At 42.6% G+C, this 26,282-nt stretch overlaps 1 protein-coding gene across 5 annotated transcripts in view; it reads right to left on the bottom strand.

The window, feature by feature from the left end:
* Positions 1 to 26,282, bottom strand: part of KIAA0319L (KIAA0319 like) — a 128,952-nt gene that overhangs the window by 10,623 nt on the left and 92,047 nt on the right. For all 5 annotated transcript variants that reach the window (XM_073007504.1, XM_073007503.1, XM_007979453.3 and 2 more), the window contains 11 exons: positions 24,843 to 24,940; positions 20,250 to 20,337; positions 17,897 to 17,989; positions 15,617 to 15,749; positions 11,480 to 11,708; positions 9,805 to 9,928; positions 8,986 to 9,118; positions 7,045 to 7,193; positions 5,795 to 5,946; positions 5,308 to 5,446; positions 3,617 to 3,776 (listed from right to left, as the gene is read on the bottom strand). In XM_073007504.1, coding sequence (XP_072863605.1) covers positions 3,617 to 3,776; positions 5,308 to 5,446; positions 5,795 to 5,946; positions 7,045 to 7,193; positions 8,986 to 9,118; positions 9,805 to 9,928; positions 11,480 to 11,708; positions 15,617 to 15,749; positions 17,897 to 17,989; positions 20,250 to 20,337; positions 24,843 to 24,940 — 1,498 coding nt within the window. The remainder of the gene's footprint in view (positions 1 to 3,616; positions 3,777 to 5,307; positions 5,447 to 5,794; positions 5,947 to 7,044; positions 7,194 to 8,985; positions 9,119 to 9,804; positions 9,929 to 11,479; positions 11,709 to 15,616; positions 15,750 to 17,896; positions 17,990 to 20,249; positions 20,338 to 24,842; positions 24,941 to 26,282) is intronic.

Below are 26,282 nucleotides of genomic sequence, written 5' to 3'. Positions count from 1 at the left end.
TCACACAGTTGATTATGGCAGAGCCGGATCCCAATCCTGTTATGTCTGACTACAAAGTCTGTTCTTTTTAAAATGCCCTAAGCTGCCCCAGCTAACAAAAGAACCCATTCCTCCAGCAAGAAGACCTATACCCTCCATCTAACTGGAGGATGAGACAAATGGGGATTTGGTATAGCTACATCCCTGCTGTCTGCCTTTTTCCAGCTAAGACTGCTGGGTTTGTGACTGGTTTACTTGAAAGACAAACCACAATGCTTTGTTAATGTAAATTGTTGGACAGCATCAAAGCTTATCCATAGGTCACAACATAGCCAAAACAATTACGATGACAACTATGAAATTATACTACTCCATGCCCAGAATCTGTTTGCTGACTGTCAATTTCTAAGATAGGCCACATGTGAACTCACATCTGGGTAGTACCAAGGCTGTTCTATGCTTTAGCCTTAATTTTTAGTAGCCTGCCTCTTAAGCTCCATGTGAGTTTTACAATTAGAACCTTCTAAATCAGTGGGTCACACTGGTTTACAGGTGTGACCAAGATATTGATCCCCTCAGCATGCAGTGTGGCTGGGTGAGACCTGGGCATCCTTGAGGCCCTGGACCAGCTGCTTCCAGTACAAGCAGCCTTCTCTGTTTATCCCAAGATGCCCTATAAATGGTATCATTTTCTAGGCATGCATGACATAAAAGTCTGAGAAGTACTGCCGCAGACTTTCTAAAAGCTTGCTGCACAGTGGCATTAACAATGGGGCATTATCAATTCCGGAAACAAACAAACAAAAAAACCTTTGCCATAAAGGATGTGTGGTTCATTGCCCATTATCTTCTCCCAGTTAACTAATTCACGCTTACAGTTTCAATTTCGGTCTATATATCAATAACCCTGAGATCTTTATCTCTTTTCCCCACATCTCTCCTGAGTGACCAGTCTGTATCTGCAAATACTTGTGTGAATATCTACCCCAGAGCTTCAACAGATGCCTCAAATCCAAGAAGTCTCAAAATCAACTCCTAACCATTAATTGAACACTATGTGTTAGGGACTATACAAACATTAACTTATTTAATCCTCATAACAATCCTATAAATAGGTACTAGTATTTTCACAGATAGTGAAACAGGTTCAGAGAGGTGAAGTAACTTTCCCACTGTCACAGAGCTAACACTAGTGGGGCAGGGCTCAGAAGCTGGGTCTAATATAAGGGCCATATTCTTTCCCACTGTAAAATACTATTTTCTTCTGATCACACGTTCTTCCTGAATTCCTTAACTAAGTCAGTCCAGTCCAAGCCAGAAGCTCAGTGAAACCCAGAAGCTTCTCTCTTGTTCATGCCCCATATGCAGTGCTGGTGAATCTGAGCAACCCTGTCAACAGTGCTCTTACCAGCACTCTTGCTAACATCTTTCCACTGCTTGCCAGCCAATTCCCACCAACTTGAATCAATCAAGCAGCCATGTGCCCTGTTCCTACTCCCAGGCTGCTGAGTATACTCATCCCTAATCACGCTGTCTCTGACCTAGTGAGCCCTGACTGTAGATTAAATTCACCTGGGGTGCTTTTCCATTCCAGGTACCCAGGCCCCACTCCAGACCATCATCTGAACTATCATCTCTGGGTCTAAGGCTTGGGCAGGGTTATGTTCAGACAACCTCCACAAGATTCTACTGTGTGGCTGGAGTTGGGAACCACTGCTCTCACCTCATGTTTCCAACTCGGCTGGTCCCCCAGATCTGCCTCCATTTATTACCCATCTCCTACTTCCACTATCTCCTTTTCCTCTCAGTCTACACAAATGCTCACAAATTTCCTATTTTAAAAAGATGTTCATGTTCCACAAGGACCACAACGAAAAAAAATTTTTTTAAGATATTCTTTCAATCCTACTGCCCATATTATTTTCAGCACCAACTTCCTCAAAAAGGTGTTATACTGACCATCTCTGTATCCTCTAACCATGAAATCTGTCCTCTGCCCCCAACATCCAGGTAAAATGCTCTCACTATAGTTGTGCTGATCTACTAATCACAAACCCATAGGCCTATTTTGTGTTCTCACCACACCTTCACCCCTGTAGCATCTGAATCCTTTCGGAGCACCCCTTCTGCCAGATCACCCCTTAACTTCCAGCAGACCACTCTCATTCGGTTTTCCTCCCACCTAATTGCTATTTCTTAGTTTCTTTTGCTACCTCTTCTTTCTCCGCCTCCTCCTTAATAATGATGCCCTTCAGAGTTGTGTCCTCATCCATCTTAGATCTCTCCTAGTGAGACTCACCCCTTCTCGTGGCTTTGGCTCCTGCCTGTATGCAGTAACTCCTATCTCGGGTTCTTCCTTCCACAAGTTCCAGCCTTTACTTGTGGCTAGCTGACGGAACATCTGACGCAGCCCGTAAGACACCCCAAATTCAATCATCCAAACTGGTTCCACCTGCTTCCCAATCTGACCTGAACCATCTATCCAGACATCCAAACCAAAAGCCTCACATTTGATATCTCACTCACCTTCATTCCTAAAGGGCCAAGTCCTGTTGAATTACCACTGAATTTCTTTTAATTTCTTCTCCTCTTCTTCCACTATCTTAATTCAGGTTTTATTACCTTTTTACTGGACTAGTCCAGAAGCTTCCTGATTGGTCTCCCAGCCTTTGGTCTCTCCCTGTTTTAGTCTAGCTTCCACACTACTGATCTTTCTTTTAAAAAAAAAATCAAATTATGGAATTTCCTTGCTTTTAAAAACAAAACAAAAACTTCACACACATAAAACAAACCAACTTGGATCTGCCTACCCAAACTATTAAAACTAAAATCCTCAGCTTGCATATAACTGTTCTCAGTCTCCACTGCCAGTCTTATCTTCTACCACATCCTGGGGCCACTAAGCTTGAACCAAGTGACTTCTTCTGGAAGTAACTGTACACTTTCATACCATAGGGCCATTGATCAATGCTGTTCCCCTGTTCTGAATCTCCTCCCCATCCTCCCACACCTGGTCAACACAAGTTTCCTTTTCTCTTTTTTTTTTTTTTTTTCTTGAGACAGTCTCACTCTGTCTTCCAGACTGGTGTACAGTGGTATGACCAGAGCTCACTGCAGCCTCAAACTCCTGGGCTCAAGTAATTCTTCTGCCTCAGCTTCCCAAATAGCTTGGACTACAGGCTCACCACACTGCACCTGGCTAATTTTTAAATCTTCTGTAGAAGTGGGGTCTTGTTATATTGCCCAGGTTGAAGCTTTCCTCCTTCTAGAAAAATCTTTGGATTAGCCCTGCCCCAACTCTCCTAGAAGAATTCATTGTCCTTGCCACAGTGTTCCACAGTGCCACTTGTTGTATCAAACCCACCCTGTACTAATGTTCCATATTTACTAATCTCCTCTATTAGACTGTGGTTGTCAAAATAGTGGGCCTCCTACACCCTGGAGCCCTGCTGAAGTGTCTAGTACAGCACATGTCATCTGCACTAGAAGACAGAAGTCTATTGAAGAAAAGGCATCATGAGTGTTTCTGGTCAGAAAGCCCACCCTTCTCTATCTAGCCACACTATTTCTCAGCTCATTCAAGAAGTCCGGGGTCCCCTGGTCTTTCCTTTGCTCCCCCCATTCATTGCCCAGCTACCTCTGCTCCGTGTACGGCTGAATCTTTTGCACAATGATGTCGGAATCCAGCACCCCCAGGAGGACCCCAATCTGGCGGATGAACATCCCCTTCAGCCTCTCAGTTAGCTGACTGACGTTGATATCCAAGATGATCTCCACCAGGTTGTTTTTCCTGGGATCTGGAAAGCATGTGTATCAGTCATGGCTTTAGAAGTAGGAGAGTAAACACAGACCTGCCACTGTGCATTTGCTTTGGCACAGGAGAGAAAGGAGTGAGAGCATTCAGATGTCCTTCAGATGGAAAGGGACAATAGTGAATTCCTGATCGGGCAATCTGGGGCTGGCTTAGAAAGCTTCTAAAGCACTCCTGGTCTCTATACCATCCTGAGAATTCCCACACATGTGCTGGGGACAAGGCTGAAGCAGTGATGCAGTGAGGGGTGGAGAGTAATGATGGGAGTGGGGAAGAGAGAAACACTTAAACATTTGTTTTAAAAGCCTCTGTGCAACTGGCGGTGCTGAGCAATCCAGGCCAAGTGGGGGTATCAAGCAATCTCTCCTGACTCACATCTGATTTTCAGTGCCTCGCTGTATTTTTTGCACAACAATGGGAGGAAAAGTGTCCATCTCAACAACCTCCTCAATAATGGGAATATATCTGTCCCTCCAGGTTTAAATACAGTTAACCAAAGAAAATCCAGTCAGCCAAGACACAAAGATTTCCTTAGAGCCACATCACAGCTGCACTATCTTTGTATAACTCTAAAACGGTGAGGCTATCATGTTTTACTTTTGAATACGTCCTAAAGATGTTCTACATTTGGAATTTCAAACTGATTGTTTGGAATGCCTTATTTACATACTTGAATGCACCACTTGTCTGTTCTGATGTATAATTTGCATAATTAGTAGACTATCTGTGATCTGACTTCAAACACAGAAGAGATTTCAGTGTCTCAGCTACTGTCCTTCCTAGAGGCAGGACAAGGACTGGAAGACCTCCCAAGATCCCTTCCTCTCTAAAACATCCATATATGAGGTTGGCCTAGATAATAAAGAGTAGGTTTAAAGTTAACATCATTTCATCAGAAGCTCTGGAATTTATGAAGCTCTAACCCACCTCCACACTCAGTGCCTCCCTATCACCAAATTAACCTCAAAGCAAAACAAAAACAAGGTTCTATTTAAGAAGAAAATTTTTATTTCTGCAAAGCTGAAAAATGTAAAGAGCACTATTACTTTACCTTCCCTGGATTGTCACATAAGGCCTGAGGCTCAACTTATAAAAATAAATAGTTTTCTGCATCTGGATGCTGATGAGACATCATGACTCAAGCTATTCCCATGCTCAGATTCCCAAGCACCCTGAGCCCTCTCTCATCAGTCACGAGGAGAGGAGAAGGTGCTGGACTAGGAGCACAAAGGCCTGGCTCTGACACAACTGCTGTGTGACACTGAGCAAGTCCTGCCCTCTCTGAGTTTGTTTCTCCATCTGAGATGAATAGGGGGAGGTCTGTATTTCTGCATGGGTGGGAGGTATTGTTGGAACAGACGGTCTCTATGGATTTTTCAGCTTGGGGTTTCTAGATTATTTTTAAAGCCGGACATGCCATCTGGATCTGTCCATGATGGGGGAAGGGGGTCTCAGGATAGAGGCCTTGATTGCCTGATTCAGTAATTCTACTCAGCCTCATCACTAAATGAACTCACCAGGTTTCACCTCCACAGTGGTCCGGTCTGTGTCACTCTCACCCTTTGCATCGGTCACTTTCAGGTGAAACGTGTAGGTCCCCTCGACCAGGTTCGAAAGAAAAAGGATAGGGTGATGGTCAGAATGATTTAACACCTCCTGTAGGGTTGAACACATGGCTATGTTACAGAACAAAATGCCTTTCCTTTCCTGGAGTCAGCTGCTGCTTTCCCCATAACTAGGCCCTTCAGGGCTGAACTGTTTCAACCCTGGGCAGTTCCTGATCTGGAACAGCACTGCAGCCTACAACTGCTAGGATCAGGGGAGGGAAACCCATTTTGTGCTATACTAGCTTACAGAATGACCCTAAGCAAGTCCCTTAACCTCCCTGGATTTCAGAGAACAATCTGGGTTTGATATAAGGGGCCACTTGATTAAAGCATATACTAGAATGCGTGGCTCCTCCTCCCCACTCCTGTGTAGCTCTCCAGCTCCTAGCGCACTTACCCCTGCTGCTGGGCTCCCCTCATCTCGAGTCCAGAGGTAGCTGACTATTCCCTTGTCATCTGAAGACTTAGAGCCATCCAGCTCTGCTGTGCTCATGGGTAAGGTAATCACCACATTCCCAGTTATCTTGGCTATAGGTGGTTTGTTTATTTCTAATCAAAGAGAAATCATTGAAATAATGTGACATTCTGGAAAAGAAGAAATGGTTCTTCATGATGCTTATGGGGAAATTAAAACATCAAGAGTGTCTTAACTGGAGAACCTTTTTAAGTGCCTGTCCCTGCCACCAACCAACAGTGTAGATGAAAGCTACCGGCGCTGCAGTCCTGAGGTTCCAGTCCTACCCAGAGAAATGTTCTCCTAACACTGTACAACAGAGGGGACGAACATGCTTTCCTCCAGTATTCTCCCAGCAGCCTTTCCAAATGGAATCCATTTCTCTGCTTTGGAGGTATGCCATGATCAGAAATAACGGCCCAAACTGGCTTAAAACCTTGGAGTTTAGGTTTCACCTAGTTGATATTGCAAATTCTCCTTCACAATATCTTAAAATGTTATTCTCTGAATATCTTTTTGGACCCCTTCCTTGGAACTTCACAGGAGAAAACAAAGAGCTACCTCTCTTATGTGGAGCCCCACGTGAAGCTTTGTATATTCAGATGTCTATGCAGTATTTACTCAGCTTGATATCTTGTGTCTGGAGGTCTGCATATCTGATGGTTTTTCCTGCTATCAACTTAGGGCCCTCTTCCACAGCCCTCACTGGTCACCGTGCCTGTAAACTAGAGCAAGGCCTCTGGCTGGCCTCAGTTCAAAGGCTCAGGGCAAGCATAGTGAGCTGCAGCGCAGCCGTCATTCTCAGGCCTGACAGTAGGTGTCACTGTAGCTAACAGGAGTCACGGCTGAGGTCTCAGCAATGCAGGGGCAAAATAAAAATGCAAAGAATAGAACCCTTAATTCTTTCCCTATTCAGCTAAGAAAGTAAGGAGGGAAGGAGGGAGGATTGAAAAGAAAGTAAGGGGAGGGGAGGGAAGGGAAGATATAAGCAGGAGGAGGGAGGGAAGTTAAAATTCACCTTACAGTCCAATTAAAGGCTGTTTTAGAAAAGAAAATAACAGGTGCCCTCACCCCAACCCTCTTCCCCACCTCTTGCTGTCTCTAATCAATTTCTGCACCCAAACATGACAGGACAAATTCTTCAGCTATCTGACACAAAGAGGCTGCTACACAAACTGGAGGCAGAGAGGTACCTTCTTTGACAATGACATTCACAGAGCTCTGGCTTTGCAGGTTCCTCTCATCTTTGACAGTCAAGGTGAACACATATGTCCCCACTTGCAGTCCAGTGACAGTGGCAACACTGCTGTTAGCATTCTCGAGCTGCACCCCATCAGGTCCCCTGCAAAAAGAAACCAGAGGGTGGAGTCGTACCTGTCTGCTGCTGTCCTGTCCCTAACTTAGCAAGAAGAGACAATGACTCCCTCAGCAAAGACACGAACTGTTGTTATCCAGACCTTGACAAGACATGTTTAAAAATATTTCAATTGGACAAAGTGTCATTTGGCCTCAAAATACAGGCTGCCTGCTGGTCAGAAAATTCAAATAGCTTTCAAACACCTCTAGCCTTATCCTTTATATGAACTTCTAGAACACTTGAACTCTTTACCGTTTTAGTTTGTAAAAGAAAGAAAGTTCTCTGAGTAAGTCTCTGATCAAAAGAATGATTTAAGAGTGATGTTTTTAAAAAGCATTTCTGGCCCAGCAGTTGGTTTGGCTCTTGCCAGCAAGGAAGCAAAATACATTTCTTAATCACTGCCCAAATCCCTCCTGATGAAAAGTCAAGGAAAGGAAATGGGGCAAGACTACAGAGGAACTCTCAGGACAAAACCATCTTGTTCATAGCAACTCTATAAGCAAAGTTCCCTCCAGCTCCTGGACAAGGGCCATCAAGCACCCAGGACACCCCATATCCCTTCTTCCCCCTTGTCGCCTCAAAGAGTTGCCTGCAGCAGCCAAGGGAGCTCTGTGCCAACACTGAGGCTGCACACAGCCAGAGAGCCCTCTGCTCAAGGATCAAAATGCCCTAGAGCTTTCTTGAAAACTACAGGACAGCCAGAGAAATCTGCAGACATCCAGGATTTACTTTGTTTTGCCTTTTAAAGTTACAGCTTCTGATCCTGGTAGCTCCCCCTGAAGCACAGTGTCCTTCAAGAAGCTATGCTAAGCATTATCTCTGCTGTAAACACTAATAAAACTCAGCTAAAAGGTCTATCAGCCATATCTTCAATAAACAATTATAATTAAAAACACCCTGGGCTGGCTAAGATTATGTTCTACAAAAGATAAAAACAAGAGCTGAGGGAAATAATTTCTAGATTACAACTCAGCAATATAAAAAGCAAGTCATTTGTATAGTCAAATTAAAGCTCTTTTCCACCCATCTCCAATACCTTTGCCAAACAAACAAATAAACAAACAATCAAACAAACAAACAAATAGACACAAAACCAAAAAACCCAGGCTGTCCTATGGTTGCTACCTTTGGAAACAGAGAATACTTTTAACTCTTAGAATATTTTGCTACTTGTGGGATCCTGCATATAATTTCAATTGCATTAGTTATGGTTTAATGGAGCTGAAAGAAACTACAGGAACTAAGAATGGTTCAGTTAGGTAATTTCAATGTAATTAGAATTATTTTGATTACTGCCTTTGGCCTCTGGTTAATTTAATTGGTAAATGGTGTCTTCAAGAAAACAATAACAGAGTAATGCTTTCATTTTATAGATGTATTTTCAATTTCTCTTAATAGCTGTTCTGTCCCATCCCCCGTGCCAGCCTTACCCAGTTAATTCTGAGCAACAGTATTTTTCTGCTCCATTACCCCTTCCATCCTGCCTCTCAAGTGTAATTAAACTCCGCATTTTAGCAGATGGATTGTACCTGCAAAAGCACCAGGATCACACAGTACTACCTGGAGACCAGCTGATGGCAAGCATTCTTTTTTTCTTACAAAAATTATTTATAATATCGTTTTCTTGGAGTTGAAGTTTGGAATTGCAAACATTTCTTCCTCAGTCACCCCACTGGATAAGCCAATAAGAGCAACTCAACTCATAATAGCAAATAAAACCTCGTTCTTCCAAGGTCCAGAGGCTTTGCAAAAATAAGGATTTTGTGTCAATACTCACTGTGTTTTTTCCCAGAGATAAGAGATAATTTTCTGATCATCTGAGCTCTTGCTGCCATCCAGGGTTGTGCTATCCACAGGAAGGGTCAGCTCTTTATCTGGGCCTGCATCTGCCTGAGGAGGCTTGTTGTTTTCTGGAAGACAAAGAGTTAGAGGTCAAAAGCAGCCAGTCCATGTGGGAAAGGAGAGGAACCAACTGGGACATATGTTCTGGAAGCCATGGACTCTGCCTCTCAGGCCACAGAACTGTCAGATACTGTGGGAGATGTGGTTACCGTAGGGAGCACACAATAAAGAATATAAGACTGAAACATATCAAGCAATTCTGACAGAAACATAGTAGAACATAATGAGGTTATAACGCCATACTAAATTTGAACTCTAATACTAAGGGAGTTCAAATGAAAGGATTTGAGTGACAAGACAGGACTGTCCTGAGGAAGTGAGTTTTAAGCAGGCCCTCAGAGGAGGTGGTATTGGGTTTTGGTGCAAAAGTAATTGCCATTGAAGGGAATGGCAAAAACCGCAATTACTTTTGTACCAACCATAGGATTTGGGATGGCATAAACTCTATCTCCTAGGTCTCCTTGAAGGTACCAACAACTAGCCAAGGAAAGGGCACAAGCTGAGGCTGGGAACTATCCTTCATCTCTAGCTATGAAGAAAGCACAAGGGGAAGAGAAACTAGAAGTCACCAGAGGCTCTATGGATCGGTGCCTTCTGCTTCTATCCTCATACACCTCAGAACCCAACCCTCTTTTCTCCCAAGGTTAAATGGACCCACCAATAGAAGAGCCTGAACCACAAGACTGGAGCTTACCAGGCTGCACAATAACAGTCACTTGAGCAGTGGCCTGCTGTCCTATTGTGTCAGTCACTGTGAGTTGGTAAGTGTAGTCTCCTTCTTGCATTGCAGAGAGCTGTAAGGCTGGTGTTCTAACACCCTACAAATACAAATTCAGAAGTGGAAAAGTAGACTCCCAGAATCACAACATCACACAATAATTCCTACTCTAGTAAAAACGATTCAGTTTTCTAAACCTAAGACCTAAGATGGTACTAGGCTGTTACGTCCCAGTTCAGCACATGAGTGAATGTGGAGTCAGATATCATGAGGCACCTTGCTAAGGGTTTCCCTCTTCAAGGAAACAACCCTCTCTGACACAGCAGCAGTTTCAAATAAAGCCAGAACTCTCATCAGAGAGGTGAGTATTGGGAAATGTGCAGAGATTACCAAAGCCAGTCTCTGCGACTCAAACCAGAAAGAATACTGTGAACATACAATAAATGACCCAGATTTTAAAACACTGTTTAAAAAGATCCTCTTCCTACTGAGGCTGCACAGTGCTCCTGACAAAGCTGTCTCAGTGAAACACGGCAGCAGCTCAAGATGCTATAGAACACCATACTGTCTCCTTCAGGTCTGTACAGGTTCTGCAACAACCTAACACAACATTTAGACAAAAGCCAGGCAAAACGGAGGCTTTAAGTGAGGTCTTCAATCTAGAAATATAGAACCTTGAGTATCGGGACATTATAAATAATTTTGGGCAAACTTCCAACGCAGGAACTTCCTGTGGGGCAGTGGGCAAAAACTAGTAGCCCATGGGCTGAATCCAGCTTGCAAACATTTTGTTTGGCCTGTAGTGTCTTTCATGTTGGAAATTTTCACATGAAGGTCTCAATTTCTTTCTTCTCTTGAAAAGCTGGGCTAACAAGCAATGTTGGGACCATCCCTCCATGTGGCAACAACCAGCTGGACCTGAAGAGCAGATGACTCCTTTAGTCAGGGCTTAAGCTCTCCAGTTCAGCACAGCCACCATCCAGTTTTCTTTCTTCATGTTACCTGCCTGGTGACAGATCTAGTCTCTCTTCTTAAGCATCTACAGAGGAAAATACTCACCATCTAGTCAATCTACTCTAACTTGTTACAGAGCTCAATGATTTGCACCCTTGTAGCTTCTAAATAGTTTGACTCTCTGGAGTCATCCAGAACAACTAACATTTTTCAGCGTTTTCCTCTAATACTAAACATTTAAGATAGAAATCTTTTTTTTTTTTTTTTTTTTTTTTTTTTTGAGATGGAGTCTTGCTCTGTCACCCAGGCTGGAGTGCAATGGCGTGATCTCGGCTCACTGTAACCTCCGCCTCCTAGGTTCAAGGGATTCTCCTGCCTCAGCCTCCTAAGTAGCTGGGATTACAGGCACACATCACCACGCCCAGCTAACTTTTTGTATCTTTAGTAGAGACAGGGTTTCACAATGTTGGCCAGGCTGGTCTTGAACTCCTGACCTCATGATCCGCCCGCCTCAGCTTCCCACAGTACTGGGATTATAGGCGTGAGCCACCACACCCAGCCAAGATAAAGATTTTTGCCATCACATTAATCAAAGGCCCCTAAAGCTTTCTCAGTTTGTTTGGCGCTTTCTAAAAATGCAGTCCAGCAGCTCTACTTCTCTTGGGCAAGAAAAAAAATAGGAACCATTCCCTCCTACCTGCATCTCCACCACTTTCCCTTTGCTGCTTGGGCTGAGTGACCACTCATAGCTGGTGATGCCATGATCATCAGTGCTCTGGTTCCCAAAGAGGGTGATGGAGTTTTGGGGCAGGGTGATCACTTGGTTGGGGCCTGCATTGGCCACAGGGGGGTAATCCACAGCTTTGTTCACTGTCAGGTTTGCAGTAGTAGAGTTGGTAGCTCCATCAGAGTCTACTACAGTCAAGCTATCAGGGCAGAGAGAGGAGTGTGATCAGGGATGGGTTTAAGGAAAGAGGAATACACATTAGAAGACTGAAAATTAAGGCTAAGAAATAGGCAAGGTTACCTATTCTTACTCATTCCTATTGGAAAAGCAGAAAGTACTACTAGAAGCTAACACTGACTGAAGTTTTATGATGTGCTAGGCACTGTTCCAAGTTCTTTATATCTCATTAAATCCTCACAACAACTCTATAAAGTATTATCCTCATTTTACTCCTCACATACATGAGGAGAAAGGCAGAGAGGCCAGGTACATTGGCACACACCTTTAATCCCAGCATTTTGGGAGGCCAAGGCATGCGGATCGCCTGAGGTTGGGAATTTGAGACCAGCCTGGCCAACATGGTGAAACTCCATCTCTACTAAAAATACAAAAATTAGCCAAGCGTGGTGGTACAGGCCTGTAATACTGCTATTTGGGAGGCTGAGGCAGGAGAATTGCTTGAACCCGGAAGGCAGATGTTGCAGTGATCTGTGATTGTATCACTGCATTCCAGCCTGGGTGACAGAGGGAAACTTCATACAAAAAATGGAAGGAAGGAAGGAAGGAAGGAAGGAAGGAAGGAAGGAAGGAAGGAAGGAAGGAAGGAAGGAAGGAAGGAAGGAAGGAGGGAGGGAAGGAAGGAGGGAAGAAGGGAGGGAAGGAAGGAGGGAAGGAGGGAGCGAAGGAAGTAGGGAAGGAAGGAGGGAAAGATGGAAGGAGGGAGGGAGGGAGGAAGGGAGAGAGGAAGGGAGGAATATAACTTGCCCAAGGTCATACAGCTTGAAAGCAGTGGAATCAGGTTCTGAATCCAGGCACTATGTCTCCAGTCCCATTTTGTTCTACTGCTGCCTGCATGCATCTGTGTCCTGAGACCTTTATAAGCATTATCTGATATGGCCCTCATAACAACCATATAGAGTAGGCATCACTAATCCCACTTTTATAAGAGGCTTAGAGAGGCTAAGTAACCCACCCAAGGGCTATATAGTGAGCCAAGATACAAGCCCAGTTCTCTGATTCCAAAGCTCAGAAACCAAATCTTAAGAAGAGGTAATTCTTGGTCCCTATTTCCTACACTATGTAGTGCAAGCTCTGTCTGTGGCAGGCTGTTTTCCCATCATCCTGTTCCAGCTGTGTACATATCACAAGGATGGACATCCTAGGCAGACAGCCTACGGGACGAACCAGGAGGGCTGGCTCCAGTAAGGCAGGAGCTTGAAATGAAAATGAATTCTCCTACGCAACAGTCCCACAATTTGTGCCAGTGAGACACAGGATTTGCAAAACGAAAAAAAAAATGCTCATTTATAAGAGCAGGCTTTTACCTAAATAATGCCTTCCAGCTGAACAGCCTAAAGCTTCTCATGCCACCTCAAAATGTGAGCATAAGCAAGCAAGGAGGTTTGGGATCTTTCCATTTTGCTGACAGAAAAAGGAAAAGCATAGAAAAGACATACAGTTTGTTTAAATCTCAACACCAGCCACAGACAGGGCCAGACACCAGTGAGGTTTTATCCTGCAGTCTCACCTTTTACCTATGATGTGAAGGGGATTTTTGGTATTACAGCCTTTAGGAAAAAAGCACAAAAACCTCAGACATACAAACATGCACCAATCAGCAGATATCTGAAAAAGAAACATTTACAGAAGTTTTGCCTCTTCTCCTAGTTTCTCTGTTGTTTTCACAGGTTTGGGGGTTTTTGGTTTTTGTTTTTTGGTTTTTTTTTTTTTGAGATGGAGTCTCGCTCTGTCGCCCAGGCTGGAGTGCAGGGGCGCAATCTCAGCTCACTGCAAGCTCCACCTCCCGGGTTCACGCCATTCTCCTGCCTCAACCTCCCAAGTAGCTGGGACTACAGGCACCTGCCACCATGCCCAGCCAATTTTTTTGTATTTTTAGTAGAGACAGGGTTTCACCGTGTTAGCCAGGCTGGTCTCAATCTCCTGACTTCGTGATCGGCCCGCCTCGGCCTCCCAAGGTGCTGGGATTACAGGCGTGAGCCACCGCGCCCGGCCTGTTTTTTGTTTTTAACATATGCCATTTGTCTCCTATGTCAGGACAAAAGCACCTTATAGACAGACAGCAAAATGGCAGCTGCCCGTTTTGTCTTTCACCTCAAACAGTTCCTGGCTTGCCTGCAAAGATCCTAAAACCAAACAGCAGCTGACTACAGGGCTAAGGAAACAAGGCTACTGCCATGTAAAAGTAAGAGATGAAAAGGTGAGTGAATTACTAACCTTAATGCTAATCAAATCCAATCATACCATTTCATAGATTTTTTTTTTAAATGAGGGCTAGGGAAAAAAATAAATCACTCTCATACCCCATCCACTAAAAAACCTGTAGGTTAACCTTGTGGTTAAAAGCTTAGACTCTAGAGTTAGATTGTTTTTGTGACCTTGGGCAAGTTACTTAACCTCTTTGTGCCAAAATGTCCTAATCTGTAAAATGAGGATAACCATAATACCTGTTATAAGAATTAAATGCAATACTTTCAGCAAAGAGCTCAGAATAGTATTTAGCACATAGTAAATGTGAAGGGGATTTACACATGTACATATCACAAGGATGGACATCCTAGGCAGACATCGTACTCTTAGTGCTAAGAGTAATAGTAAATGTTCAAAAAATATCAGTTATCATTGTTACTATTTTTTAAAAGGATCAACCTGGCCCAAGCTGAATTCTGTAAATAGAAAAATTCCTACGTTAGAAATCTAAGGTGAAAACCAGCTCAAATTTCCATTTTAAGCAAAGTAGAAGGCTCCAATCTTCTTGTACTGGCAGCTACTTTTCATTCACCTGAAGTGTTGAATCGATGGAAATCCTGCTAAGTCAGAAGTTGCATATTGATTTATATGGTAGGTATTGTGCTAGGATACTCATTTCTGTGTCCCTAGCACCATCTAAAAATTTGGTTAATCTCAGATTCATGGGAAGACAGATACATATGAATAAACTGTCACATTATGGTAAATGTCACACAGAGGCCCTGGGTGCAACAGGGAAAGAGGAGAGCCATATTTTCTCCTGTTTGGAGGGATCTCAGAGAACCTCCTGGAAATTGAGGAGGTTCTTAAGGATAGGTAAAACTTGAACAGATTAAGAAGGGAATTAAAGGAAGTATGAACAAAATACATGGATCAAGTCAAGGAGTGAAGTAGAATGAACTCTGACTTCAGGGTTAGAAAATCTGCATTTAAGTTCCAGCTGTGAGACCTCAGAGAAGCCTCATTTTTCTTAGCTGTCAGAGGAAGATAGTATCAGCTATAGATCATGTTTGTATGATACTCATATATTAATACAAGTGCTTTTTAACATACAAGGAATTATGCAAATATGAGGAGGATTACTCTAGAATCAGCTTCAAAGCTTTAGTAATCATTCTAGAATATCAATACCAGCTCCCCAGAAGTACTTTCTTTCGATCAAATTCCCCAAAAATCCCAACAGAGAATGAAAACCACTAGTCAAATGTAAAGATTATGAAGTATCGTAAGCTGAGGAAGCATTTTCCAAAGGGAAAAAAAAAATGAGAGTAGGTTCCTTCAGATTTTGCCTGAGAAACGGCAAAGGAAGATGGGCCTTTTCATTTAACAACAGAAACCCTAAAAAAAATTTTTGGAGACCTGCCAGATAAGGCTTGAGAAAGATTAACTGTGGCCGATCCTGATCTACTGTACAAGAACCTTTGCCCTAGAAAGTTACCATTGTTGTAATCACAATCACCATAGGGCTCAGAGAACCAGTGGGACCAAAAGCTGTATTATCAACCAATTTCACAGTGAATTTGATATTTGTCAAAGTTACTCATATAAGAATGTAAAACCCATGAGATGAAAAAAAAAAAAAAGGGCCTATAGTAAACTTGAAGCTGAATCCTAATTTACCTGAAAGTGTAGTTCCCAGGAACAAGTTTACTTAGTTTTAATATGGCTGTATCTTCAGAAATCTTCTCTTCTCTCAGAGGCCCCTTAAGTTCTTCCCAATGGTACTGAACGATTTTATCATCATCAGTGCTTTCTTGACCATAAAGAAACATCAGTTACAACATGAGAATGCTTGGTCTTAGCACTTATCCAGTTTACACAAACCAGGACAACTACCCAGAGATTTGAAGCTAGCAAAACTTCATGAAATTACAGACTATCTCTCCAGAACGTTTCTTCCCTAGGAATACTGGGTTATTCTGCCTCTCTATGTATATTCCACTGCGTAGCTTTCCAAGGACTCCAACACAGGCAACCTTTGGTTAAAATACTACTGCATGAAGAAAGGAAAATCAATAATTCTTAAACACATGCAAAAATACCCAACCTCGTTTAAAAGAAATGCAAATTAAATTTACACTTGAGATAGCATTTTTTTTAACCTATCAAGTTGGTAAAGACCAAAATTTCATAACACATTATGTTGGTAAAGGTATGGAGAAAGATGACCTCTTATTAGTCATGGTATAAACATAAACTGACACAACTTTTATAATGAGCAATTTGGCAACATTTACCTCTGCCCCTGCAATTCTTCTGTGAATTTATCCTGCAAATGTACATGTGTTAAACATCATGTTTACAGGATTATTCATGGTAACATTGTTTGTAATAGCAAAAGAATGAGAGTAATCTAAATAGTCATCAATAGAAATTGATTGAAAACAAGTAAGAACTCATACATTGAAATTATACATCTATACGATGGAATGCTACTTAACTATTTTTTACAAAAAGGAATAACTATCTTATGTGTTGATTTAGAAAAATTCTCCAGGCAAGGTATGGTGGCTCACGCCTGTAATCCCAGCACTTTGGGAGGCCGAGGTGGGTGGATCACCTGAGGTCAGGAATTCGAGACCAGCCTGACCAACATGAAGAAACCCCATCTCTACTAAAAATACAAAATTAGCCAGGCGTGGTGGTGTGCACCTGTAATCCCAGCTACTCAGGAGGCTGAGGTAGGAGAATCGCTTGAACCTGGGAGGTAGAGGTTGCGGTGAGCCAAGATTATGCCATTGCACTCCAGCCTGGACAAGAGGAGTGAAACTCTGTCTCAAAATAAAGGAAAAATTTTCCAACATACAAAAACAAGCATCACACATAACAGCACATATAATGTGCTTTCATTTGTGTAAACACAAGACAGAAGGACTATATATGTATTTTCTTATATATGTATAAAATATCTCTAAAAGGATACATAAAATAATAATACCATTGGTTGTCTGGAGGAAAACTGGACAGTTAGGAGACATGGATAGTATGATTCTTTTCACTGTATACATTTGCATATTATTTAACGTTCACCTATTCAAAACTGTAAAATAAAACAGTACAATGTGAGCCCTTTCTACCACTCTCTATCACAAGGGCTGCTTCCTGTTCTCTCTCTTCCCTCTTGGCCTACAATCATCCTCCTAGCCTCCTCTTCTTGCCAGCACCATCAACATCAAATGCTTAACCTTGTTAGAGGGTCCTCTACTAAAGCTGTGACTGCCTCTGCCAAAAACCATCAGTGGTGCCAAGATAGGGTAAAGGACCTTAACCGGTCTCAAAAAATCAAAACAAAACAAAACAAAACGAAAAAGCAAATACTGGTGAGAAGATAGGTCTGAAACCTCTTGCACCAGATAGCCACAATTAAGGGCAAACACCCAAAAATCCTCTCAGGTCACTCACTGGATGACACTACTCTGAAGAGTAAAATGTTAAGGAGCCAGACCAGGGTGTGGAGTGCATTCTGTGAGTGTCTCCAGGAGGAGGCTGATGAGAATCTTGCTAGGCAAGTGATGGCTGGGTAAAAGCTCCTCAGTCAGGCCTCCCAGTTACTTGTCTTGCTATGATTGGAAGGAACTTTGGTTCTATGAATGAAAAAGGCAACTCCAACTAAGCAAATATGAAAACTAGTGAGTTTCAACTAAAATCATGCTAACTACTTTACCATTTCAAAGTGGAAATATTACTTCAAATAGGCTACATGGGGATTTTAAAGAAGGCCTGTCTGGTGTGTTGCTTTTCAGTCAGTTGCTTCAGATGGTTGGCCTTCCCCTAACACGGTCAACATGACTGGCCTAAACAGATCACAGACATAGCTGGCCCCAAATCTTCTACTAGAGTTTTCTACCAGAGTACATGGTGAATGTTCTTCCAAAACATCACACTTAGACAAGTACTCACGACTGCCATCAATGACTGTAGAAGTGGTTGGCAAAGAGATCTCCTGGAACTGAGGTGACACGATAGCAACGGGAGGCTGATTCTTACGGGGCTCTGCAAGAAAGTGACCCAAAAGAAATTGGGAAAGGGGCTTCAGAAATTACAGGAGGAGCAGGATGTATCTGAGAGGATTATAAATCAATTTCCATCCCATACATTACTGGTCCCTAACTTTTTTGGCACCAGGGACCAGTTTTGTAGAAGACAATTTTTCCATGAATGGGGGTGGGGGTTGGGGGTTGGAGTGCAGTGCATGGTTTGGGGATGAAACTTCCACCTCAGACCATCAGAGATTAGATCCTCAAAAGGAATGTACAACCTAGATCCCTTGCATGTGCGGTTCACAATAGGGTTCATCCTCCTGTGAGAATCTAATGCCATCACTGATCTGACGGAGGCAGAGCTCTGGCAGCAGCACTCACTCACCTGCCATTTATCTCCTACTGTGCAGCCCAGTTCCTAACAGGCCAGGGACTGGTAGTGGTCCATGGCCTGGGGGTCGGGGACCCCTGCATTACATAATTAATGACTGAATCATCACCACACAGGAGAGTCACAAGACCAGATTGCCATTCTAACATAAGACACTTGGGAGTATAAAAGCCTCTTCCAAATTTGATCATTCCTAAGACCATGCCCTATGTATTCTTTCAATGCTCACGTGCTGTCTAGTTGATGAAAAGTACTATAGCAGCAAGTGACTCCTTTCAGCCAAGCTTGACTACAGGCAGACAACAAATAAGCTTTGGGCAATAAAGGCCTTGGCAATCAAACCGTCCCTTGGCACAGACTGCTGAAAAGCTGATGGGTGGTTTCTCAACCATCCTAGAGTTCCCTGTATGTGAACTAGCTATGGGTTAAGTGATGGGAAGGTCACAAACCACTCTGGTCCGCCCAAATGGCCGTGTGCTACAAATCCCATGGCCTTTTCTTTGCAAAATGATCAAATGGTCTTGATGCTGATCACATTTTTAAGAAGGTGAAAGGATTATCTTGGCTACAAAGTTCCAGGAATGAAAAGAAAATCTATTACCAACAAAGAAAAGAGCACTGAGAATTTATGCTGTATATTTACCAAATATACTGTTGATACGGTCTGGCTGTGTCTCCACCTAAATCTCATCTTGAATTGTAACTCCCACAATTCCCACGTCATGGGAGGAACCGGTGATTGAATTATGGGGGCGGGTCTTTCCTGTGCTGTTCTTGTGATAGTGAATGAGTCTCATGAGATTTGATGGTTTTAAAAATGGGAGTTTCGGCCGGGCGCGGTGGCTCAAGCCTGTAATCCCAGCACTTTGGGAGGCCGAGACGGGCGGATCACGAGGTCAGGAGATCCAGACCATCCTGGCTAACATGGTGAAATCCCGTCTCTACTAAAAATACAAAAAACTAGCCGGGCGAGGTGACGGGCGCCTGTAGTCCCAGCTACTCCGGAGGCTGAGGCAGGAGAATGGCGTAAACCCGGGAGGCGGAGCTTGCAGAGAGCTGAGATCCGGCCACTGCACTCCAGTCCGGGCTACAGAGCAAGATTCCATCTCAAAAAAAAAAAAAAAAGGGAGTTTCCCTGCACAAGCTCTCTTTTTGCCTGCCGTCATCTACATAAGACATGACTTGCTCCTCCTTGCCTTCTGCCATGATTGTGAGGCCTTGCCAGCCACGTGGAACTGTAAGTCCATTAAACCTCTTTCTTTTGTAAATTGCCCAGTCTGTCTCGGGTATGTCTTTATCAGCACCATGAAAATGCACTAATACAACTGTCCAACTTCTCTTAAATTTCTCTGAAAATGGAAAATAAGATTCCTTCCTACTGCACTGTGATCTACCTACAGTGGTTCATTTTAAAAGAATGACAGGATTTTGTTACCAAGGTGAAAGAGACTGGTAGTGTTTAAATGAGGAACTCTGTGTACAAAGACCCACATCTTTGGAAAGAGATCAGAAAGAGCTGGTCACTTGGCTGGTTCTCCTTCTGCAAGCTTCTCCTAGGCTCTTGGCTTCCCTGTGTCTGTTAATTACAACACACGGTCCTCTCTCAGCATGGCCCACTTGAAGAAGTAGTTCTCGGTAAGTAAGTTATTGCTTAGGCCATACTGCACTGTGGGCCATGTGTCCAGCTCAGCATTCCAACTACAGCACTGTTGGAACAAAGTCTGTATTTTGCTATTATAACTGTTTACCACACTGAACTAGGAATTGCTGAATAAATATATTACCAAAAAAATGGGAATCAAAAACCTCCTAATCAAATCTCTGTCTCCTCAGGAGTCCTGCAGAGGGAGGAAGGGAGACACAGTCAGGGCTGAAAACATACCTGGCTTGACTGTCACGTTCACATAGCCTTCCCCATGGGCATTTTGACCCTCTACAATCACTTTGAATTCATACAGGCCTGGAGTAAGCTGCAGAAGTGAGAGAAGATCTCTTAGACAATCACAAAGAACAGGAATTACATTTAAAATAAGATATATCTGAACTTTCCCAAGCTGAATCTTTCACTCTTTCCTTCCCCTGTTTCCAAAATGGAAAAAGTCAACTAGCCTGTAATCCTAGCAATTTGGGAGGAGGCAGGTGGATCACTTGAGTTCATGAGTTCAAGACCAGCCTGGGCAATATGCCAAAACCCCATCTCTACCAAAAATATAAAAATTAGCCAGGTGTGGTGGCACACACCTGTAGTCCCAGCTACTTAGTAGGCTGAGGTGAAAGGATGGCTTGAGCCCGAGAGATGGAGGTTGCAGTGAGCCGAGATCATGTCACTGCACTCCAGCAAGAAAAAGTAAACTAGCTGAAGAGATAAACGATGAACTGAAAAAAAAGAAAAAAAAAAACAACTTTTAATGTGAATCTTATGACTAGCTGACTCTAGAACAACAGAAGGGATTTCAAATATCTCTGTACTCCCATTTTCTTTTCAGAAGAACATTAAGGGCCCAAATATCCCACTCCACAGAGTTACGAAATTAAAATAATCATCACTTCAAAGAAAAACATTTTGTAAAGATACTAAATAGTTCCCAAATATCTGAATATTTTTCCCTCCTGGTTTTTACTAATTTATAAACTTAATATAAAAGAAAAAAAAACAAAAAAGTACCCAGTATATCACTATCATAACACATCAACTTATCAAATTTCTCCATTTCCTTCTAATCCTTGACCACATATTAAAATAATAGTTGTGTACGGCTCGTTGGTTTAACAAACATTTACTGAAACCAAATCATGTACCAGTCATTGTCCTAGGCTTGTGGTTTGGATATGAATAAGGTAAGATCTCTATCTTCAAGGAGCTCATATTTTAGTGATACTCAAAGTTCTAGCTACAATTGAGGTATCAAACTTTCTATTGTTCTTTCTTCCATTCATTTAGCATGAACACCTTCCCTACTATAATATAGTCTTTTTTTTTTTTTTTTTTTGGAGACAGAGTCTCACCCTGACATCCAGGCTGGAAAGCAATGATGCAATCTTGGCTCACTGCAACTGCTCCCTCCTGGGTTCAAGTGATTCTCATGCCTCAGCCTCCCGAGTAGGTGGGACTACAGGCATGCACCACCATTCCCAGCTAATTTTTACATTTTTAGTAGAGACGGGGTTTCGCCACGTTGGCCAGGCTGGTCTTGAGCTCCTGACCTCAGGTGATCCATCCACCTCGGCCTCTCAAAGTGCTGAGATTATAGGCTTGAGCCACCGCATCCGGCCACAATCTTTTTAATATTTATTTTAACGACTACAGAGCAGTACATGAATAAGTGTGTCAAATTTCACATAAGCCTTTCAAACTGTTGGACACTTGGGTTGTTTCCAAATTTTTACTATTATGACTAATGTTGTAATGAACATCTTCCAGGCATATTTTTTTTCTTTTTCTTTTGAAGTATTTTTTTGGGGGGGTAAATACTAATTGAGCCACAAGTAGCACCTTTGGCTACTTCCTCTTTATAATACTCTTCCTCTTGGCTTTTACTTCTGTGCCCACGCTTCATTTCTTTCAGTTTCCTCTACCCTCCATCCCTTAAACGATGGGTGTTCCCAAGATTCCAACCTCAGCCTGCTTATTTCTTCACTCTGCACACTCTCCCTGGTTGATTTTGTCTGTTGCTGTGGCTTCACAAATCATCTATTTGAGGTTGATATGCAAATATATCTCTCCAGCCCAGACTTGTCTTCTGACCTCCAGTCCCTCTCCACCAGCTACTAACTGGACAACTCAATTCAGATGTCTCACGGGTACCTCAAACTCACTCTGTTCAAAAATGAACTAATAATCTGCAAACTTCTCCCTAAAACTTGCTCCACCTTCTGTGCTCCTCATTTCAATGAACATCCACCCAGGTATCTAAGCCAAAAAGCTAGAATTATTAGACTTCTCTTCCCCAACATCCCCAACCAGTTCATCAATCATCAAATTTTGTCAAGTCAAACTCCATATTATTTTTCCAATCTACTCACTTGTCTCCATCCACACTGCTATCACCTTAGTTCTTAACCACCTGTCAAAGCACAATTATTAAATGTATGGCCTGGCCAGGCACGGTGGCTCAAGCCTGTAATCCCAGCACTTTGGGAGGCCGAGATAGGCGGATCACGAGGTCAGGAGATCAAGACCATCCTGGCTAACATGGTGAAACCCCGTCTCTGCTAAAAAATACAAAAAACTAGCCGGGCAAGGTGGCGGACGCCTGTAGTCCCAGCTACTCGGGAGGCTGAGGCAGGAGAATGGCGTAAACCCGGGAGGTGGAGCTTGCAGTGAGTTGAGATCCAGTCACTGCACTCCAGCCTGGGAGACAGAGCAAGACTCCGTCTTGAAAAAAAAAATAATAAAAAATAAATAAATAAATAAAGGTATGGCCTTTAGAGATGGAAAGCTCCAGTTCAGACCTACCATTTAATACCTTTGTGAACTTTGGCCACATCACTTCATTTCTCCAGTTTTTAGTTTTGTCATTTGTAAAAAAGATAGTAATATCTATATCCTGGGATTGTTATGAAGATTAAAAGAAATAAGTGTATAAAATAATCAGCACTGGGTATGACACATGGTATGAATTCAATAAGTGGTTTTTATTTTTATTTTTTGAGACATAGTCTCACTTTGTTGCCAGGCTGGAGTGCAGTGGCATGGTCATGGCTCACTGCAACCTCCACCTCCTGGGTTCAAATGATCCTCCTACCTCAGCCTCCCGAGTAGCTGGGACCACAGGCACATGCCACCACACCCAACTAATTTTTACATTTTTTGTGGAGCTAGAGTTTCATCATGTTGTCCAGGCTGGTGGTTTTCAATTTTACTTATTTAGTTCTTTTACTCAGGCTACTATCATTTTACACTTAAATTTTTCAACAGATTCCTCACTGACCTCTATAGTTTGAGTCTTATCTCCTCCAATCTGCAGTCAGGTGATTTTTCTAATCTGAAGATCTAAACATGTGTTTCTCTTGCTTAAAGCCTTTCAAGGGCTCTATATTCCTTTTGGATAAGATTCAAAGTCCTTAATCCGGCATATAAAGCTTTTGCTCCATCTGATCCCTGCATCTTTCCAACTTAGAACCACATATAAATTCCCTTTTCTCCACATTTTCTCTCTCATTTTTGGCCCAGTGGACATGTTGCTTCTTCTGCTTGAGGTATTATCCCTTCACCCTTTACTTAGTAAGTCAGTCACTGTAAGAAATCCACTCTACCTTTCCAGGGCTTCAATGATCCTCTGCACTGACCTAGTGTGCCACCTGTTAAAATTACCTGCTTCCTATCAGTATCACCTACTAGACTCTATTGTTCTTGAACATTAAAATTATGACTAATTCACTGGTAAATCCCCAATACCTGCCACATAACCAGTGTACAATGAATAGATGTAGAATGAAAGACTAAATGAGTCTGCTGGGTCAAAGAATACAAACTTTTTTCTTAGAGAAAGGATCTCACTTGGTCACCTGGGCTTTAAGGCAGTGGTATGATCATAGCTCACTGCAGCCTTAAACTCTTGGGTTTTAGTGATCCTCCCACCTCTACCTCCTGACCAACTGGGACTACAGGTATGAACCACCACACCCAGCTAATTTTTTATTTTTTGTAGAGACAAGGTCTCACCATGTTTCCCAGTCTTGTCTCAAACTCATGGTCTCAAGCAGTCCTCCCACTCCACCTCAGCCTCTCAAAGTGCTTGGATTACAGGTGTGAGCCACTGCGCCCAGCCAAATACAAACATTTTAGAGCTGTCAATAACTGTACTTAGGCTGGGCATGGTGGCTCACGCCTGTAATCCCAGCATTTTGGAAGGCTGAGATGGGAGGACTGCTTGAGACCAGGAGTTCGAGACCAGCCTGGGCAGTATGACGAGACTCTGTCTCTACAAAAAATACAAAAATTAGCCGAGTATAACGGCATGACCCTGAAGTCCCAGCTACTCAGGAGGCTGAGGTGGGAGGATTGCTTGAGCCTGGGAAGTCAAGACTGCAGTGAGCTGTGATCACACTGCACTTCAGCCTAGGTGACAGAGCAAGACCCTGTCTCAAAACAAACAAACAAACAAAAAAAAACAAACAAAAAAAACCCCAAACCTATACTGAATCCCACAAAGGCTGAGTCAATGTATGCAGTCATGTGGCCACAAATAACCTAGCTCATCCCAAATTCTAAAATCCTCAAGTTAGCCTTAAAAGCTGTTTAGTGTATATTTTCAGCCACCACTACCATGCTGGTACAGTCTTCTTACCATAAATGAAACTTTGAGAATCATACACTAACAAATACTGGATGTCAGCCAGTCAGATTTTTAGAGGATTCATTTCTAAAAGACTGTTTACAACTTAAGTGTAGACAGAAAATCATATGATATTCATTTTAGAAAATAGTCAACTCCTCTACCTTAGCCCTGCAAGTGAAAGGAGGCAAATTCACCTTCGATAGTTTGAGGATCTGGGAATGTTTCCCTTCCATTTCTCCACTGTAGTCTCTAGGATGAGTAATCAGCTGCCAGTCGTAGGTGTAGGTTTCTCCTATAGAAGGGCAGTTACAAAAATCATGAAAACACACACCTACACACAAAGAGGACAGCCACAGAGCCTGCCAATAACAAATCTCTTCTGATCTTGACGAGGCTTTAGTTTTTAAGATTTCACCCCAAAGCCTGTAGGGAAACCAAACCATCTGCTCAAAGAGCGAATTCTGCTGACTCAGCTACAGTTAGGGCTTCTTCCAACTCTCTCCCAACAATGCTTAATACTGCCCTATTACCCACCCTCTCAGGGCCAATCCTCCCTGAAAAATAGCAGGTTGCTCATGGTCTGGCCTACCACTGAAAATACATGTCCTACCAACCATTATAGATGAACTCACTGGGAACAAAGGCCATTTTCTTGCAAAACTTCTTTTGCAACAAAGAACAGCAATGACTTCTAAATAACGTGGTTCAAAAATAGCTTTTTACAGAGTGCTAACAATGCTCATCTCACTGAGGTCATCACACCCTGGCGAGTTAAAAGAGCTACTTCATTCCTGCTGAGCTAAATAACACACTGCAGAAGATGGTAGGGGATGGCCCATTTAAAACAGGCCCAATGAAATTAATTAAAATCAAATGAAGCATTAAATGGTCCCCATTTGCAGGTCAGACTATATCACTAGGTAGGGCAAGGGTAGAATTCTATCTAAATGGCATCCTTCCCCAGAAAAAGTTGTCTTACATTTTTTGGATCAAAACACATTTCTGGCTAGGGAAGGGAGGGCTTTGGTTGGAAGGTTTAGTTTAAATTACTAACCAAAAGTAAAAAAGAAAAAGGGGGAAAGAAAAAAACCTTAGCAGAGAGAGGTCATCTTTTTCTTATTTCATGAGTTCAAGTGTTAAAATCAATACACAGAACCTAATTCCAATATATCCTTCATCTGAAGACCAATTTTATTTTATAAACCTGGGAGACAAGATCTTCCTTCCTTCCTTCCTCCTCCAAAACAAGAATTTTTTTGGCCAGTTGTCAGTGCCAACAGCTCTCACAAATGTATATAGTATGTAGTAGTTAGGTTACGAGAGGAGAAGGAAAGCAGCAGCACAAGCAGGACTTGGACTCAGAGACATTTCTTCCAACTGTAGCTGGAAATTCTTTTCCACATAGAAAACAGTTTGGTAACAGATAATTTTATAATAGCTAAGGCTAGCAACATAAATTTCAAAACAGGACAATATTCCTAGGACAGAAAAGCTCAGGGGATGAATTATGCCTTGCAGGCAGAAATATATAAGGTAGGAACAACTGAGTGTAACTCTGTTAGAAAGAGTGCTGGTTGCAGTGACTGAGAACAGTCATTCGTTTGTTTTGTTGACTGACTGACTGATTGACTGAG

This window comes from Chlorocebus sabaeus, chromosome 20 (genome assembly GCF_047675955.1).
Source record: "Chlorocebus sabaeus isolate Y175 chromosome 20, mChlSab1.0.hap1, whole genome shotgun sequence".
NCBI classification, from domain to species: Eukaryota; Metazoa; Chordata; class Mammalia; order Primates; family Cercopithecidae; genus Chlorocebus; species Chlorocebus sabaeus.
This window is presented reverse-complemented; position numbering and strand designations above follow the sequence as displayed.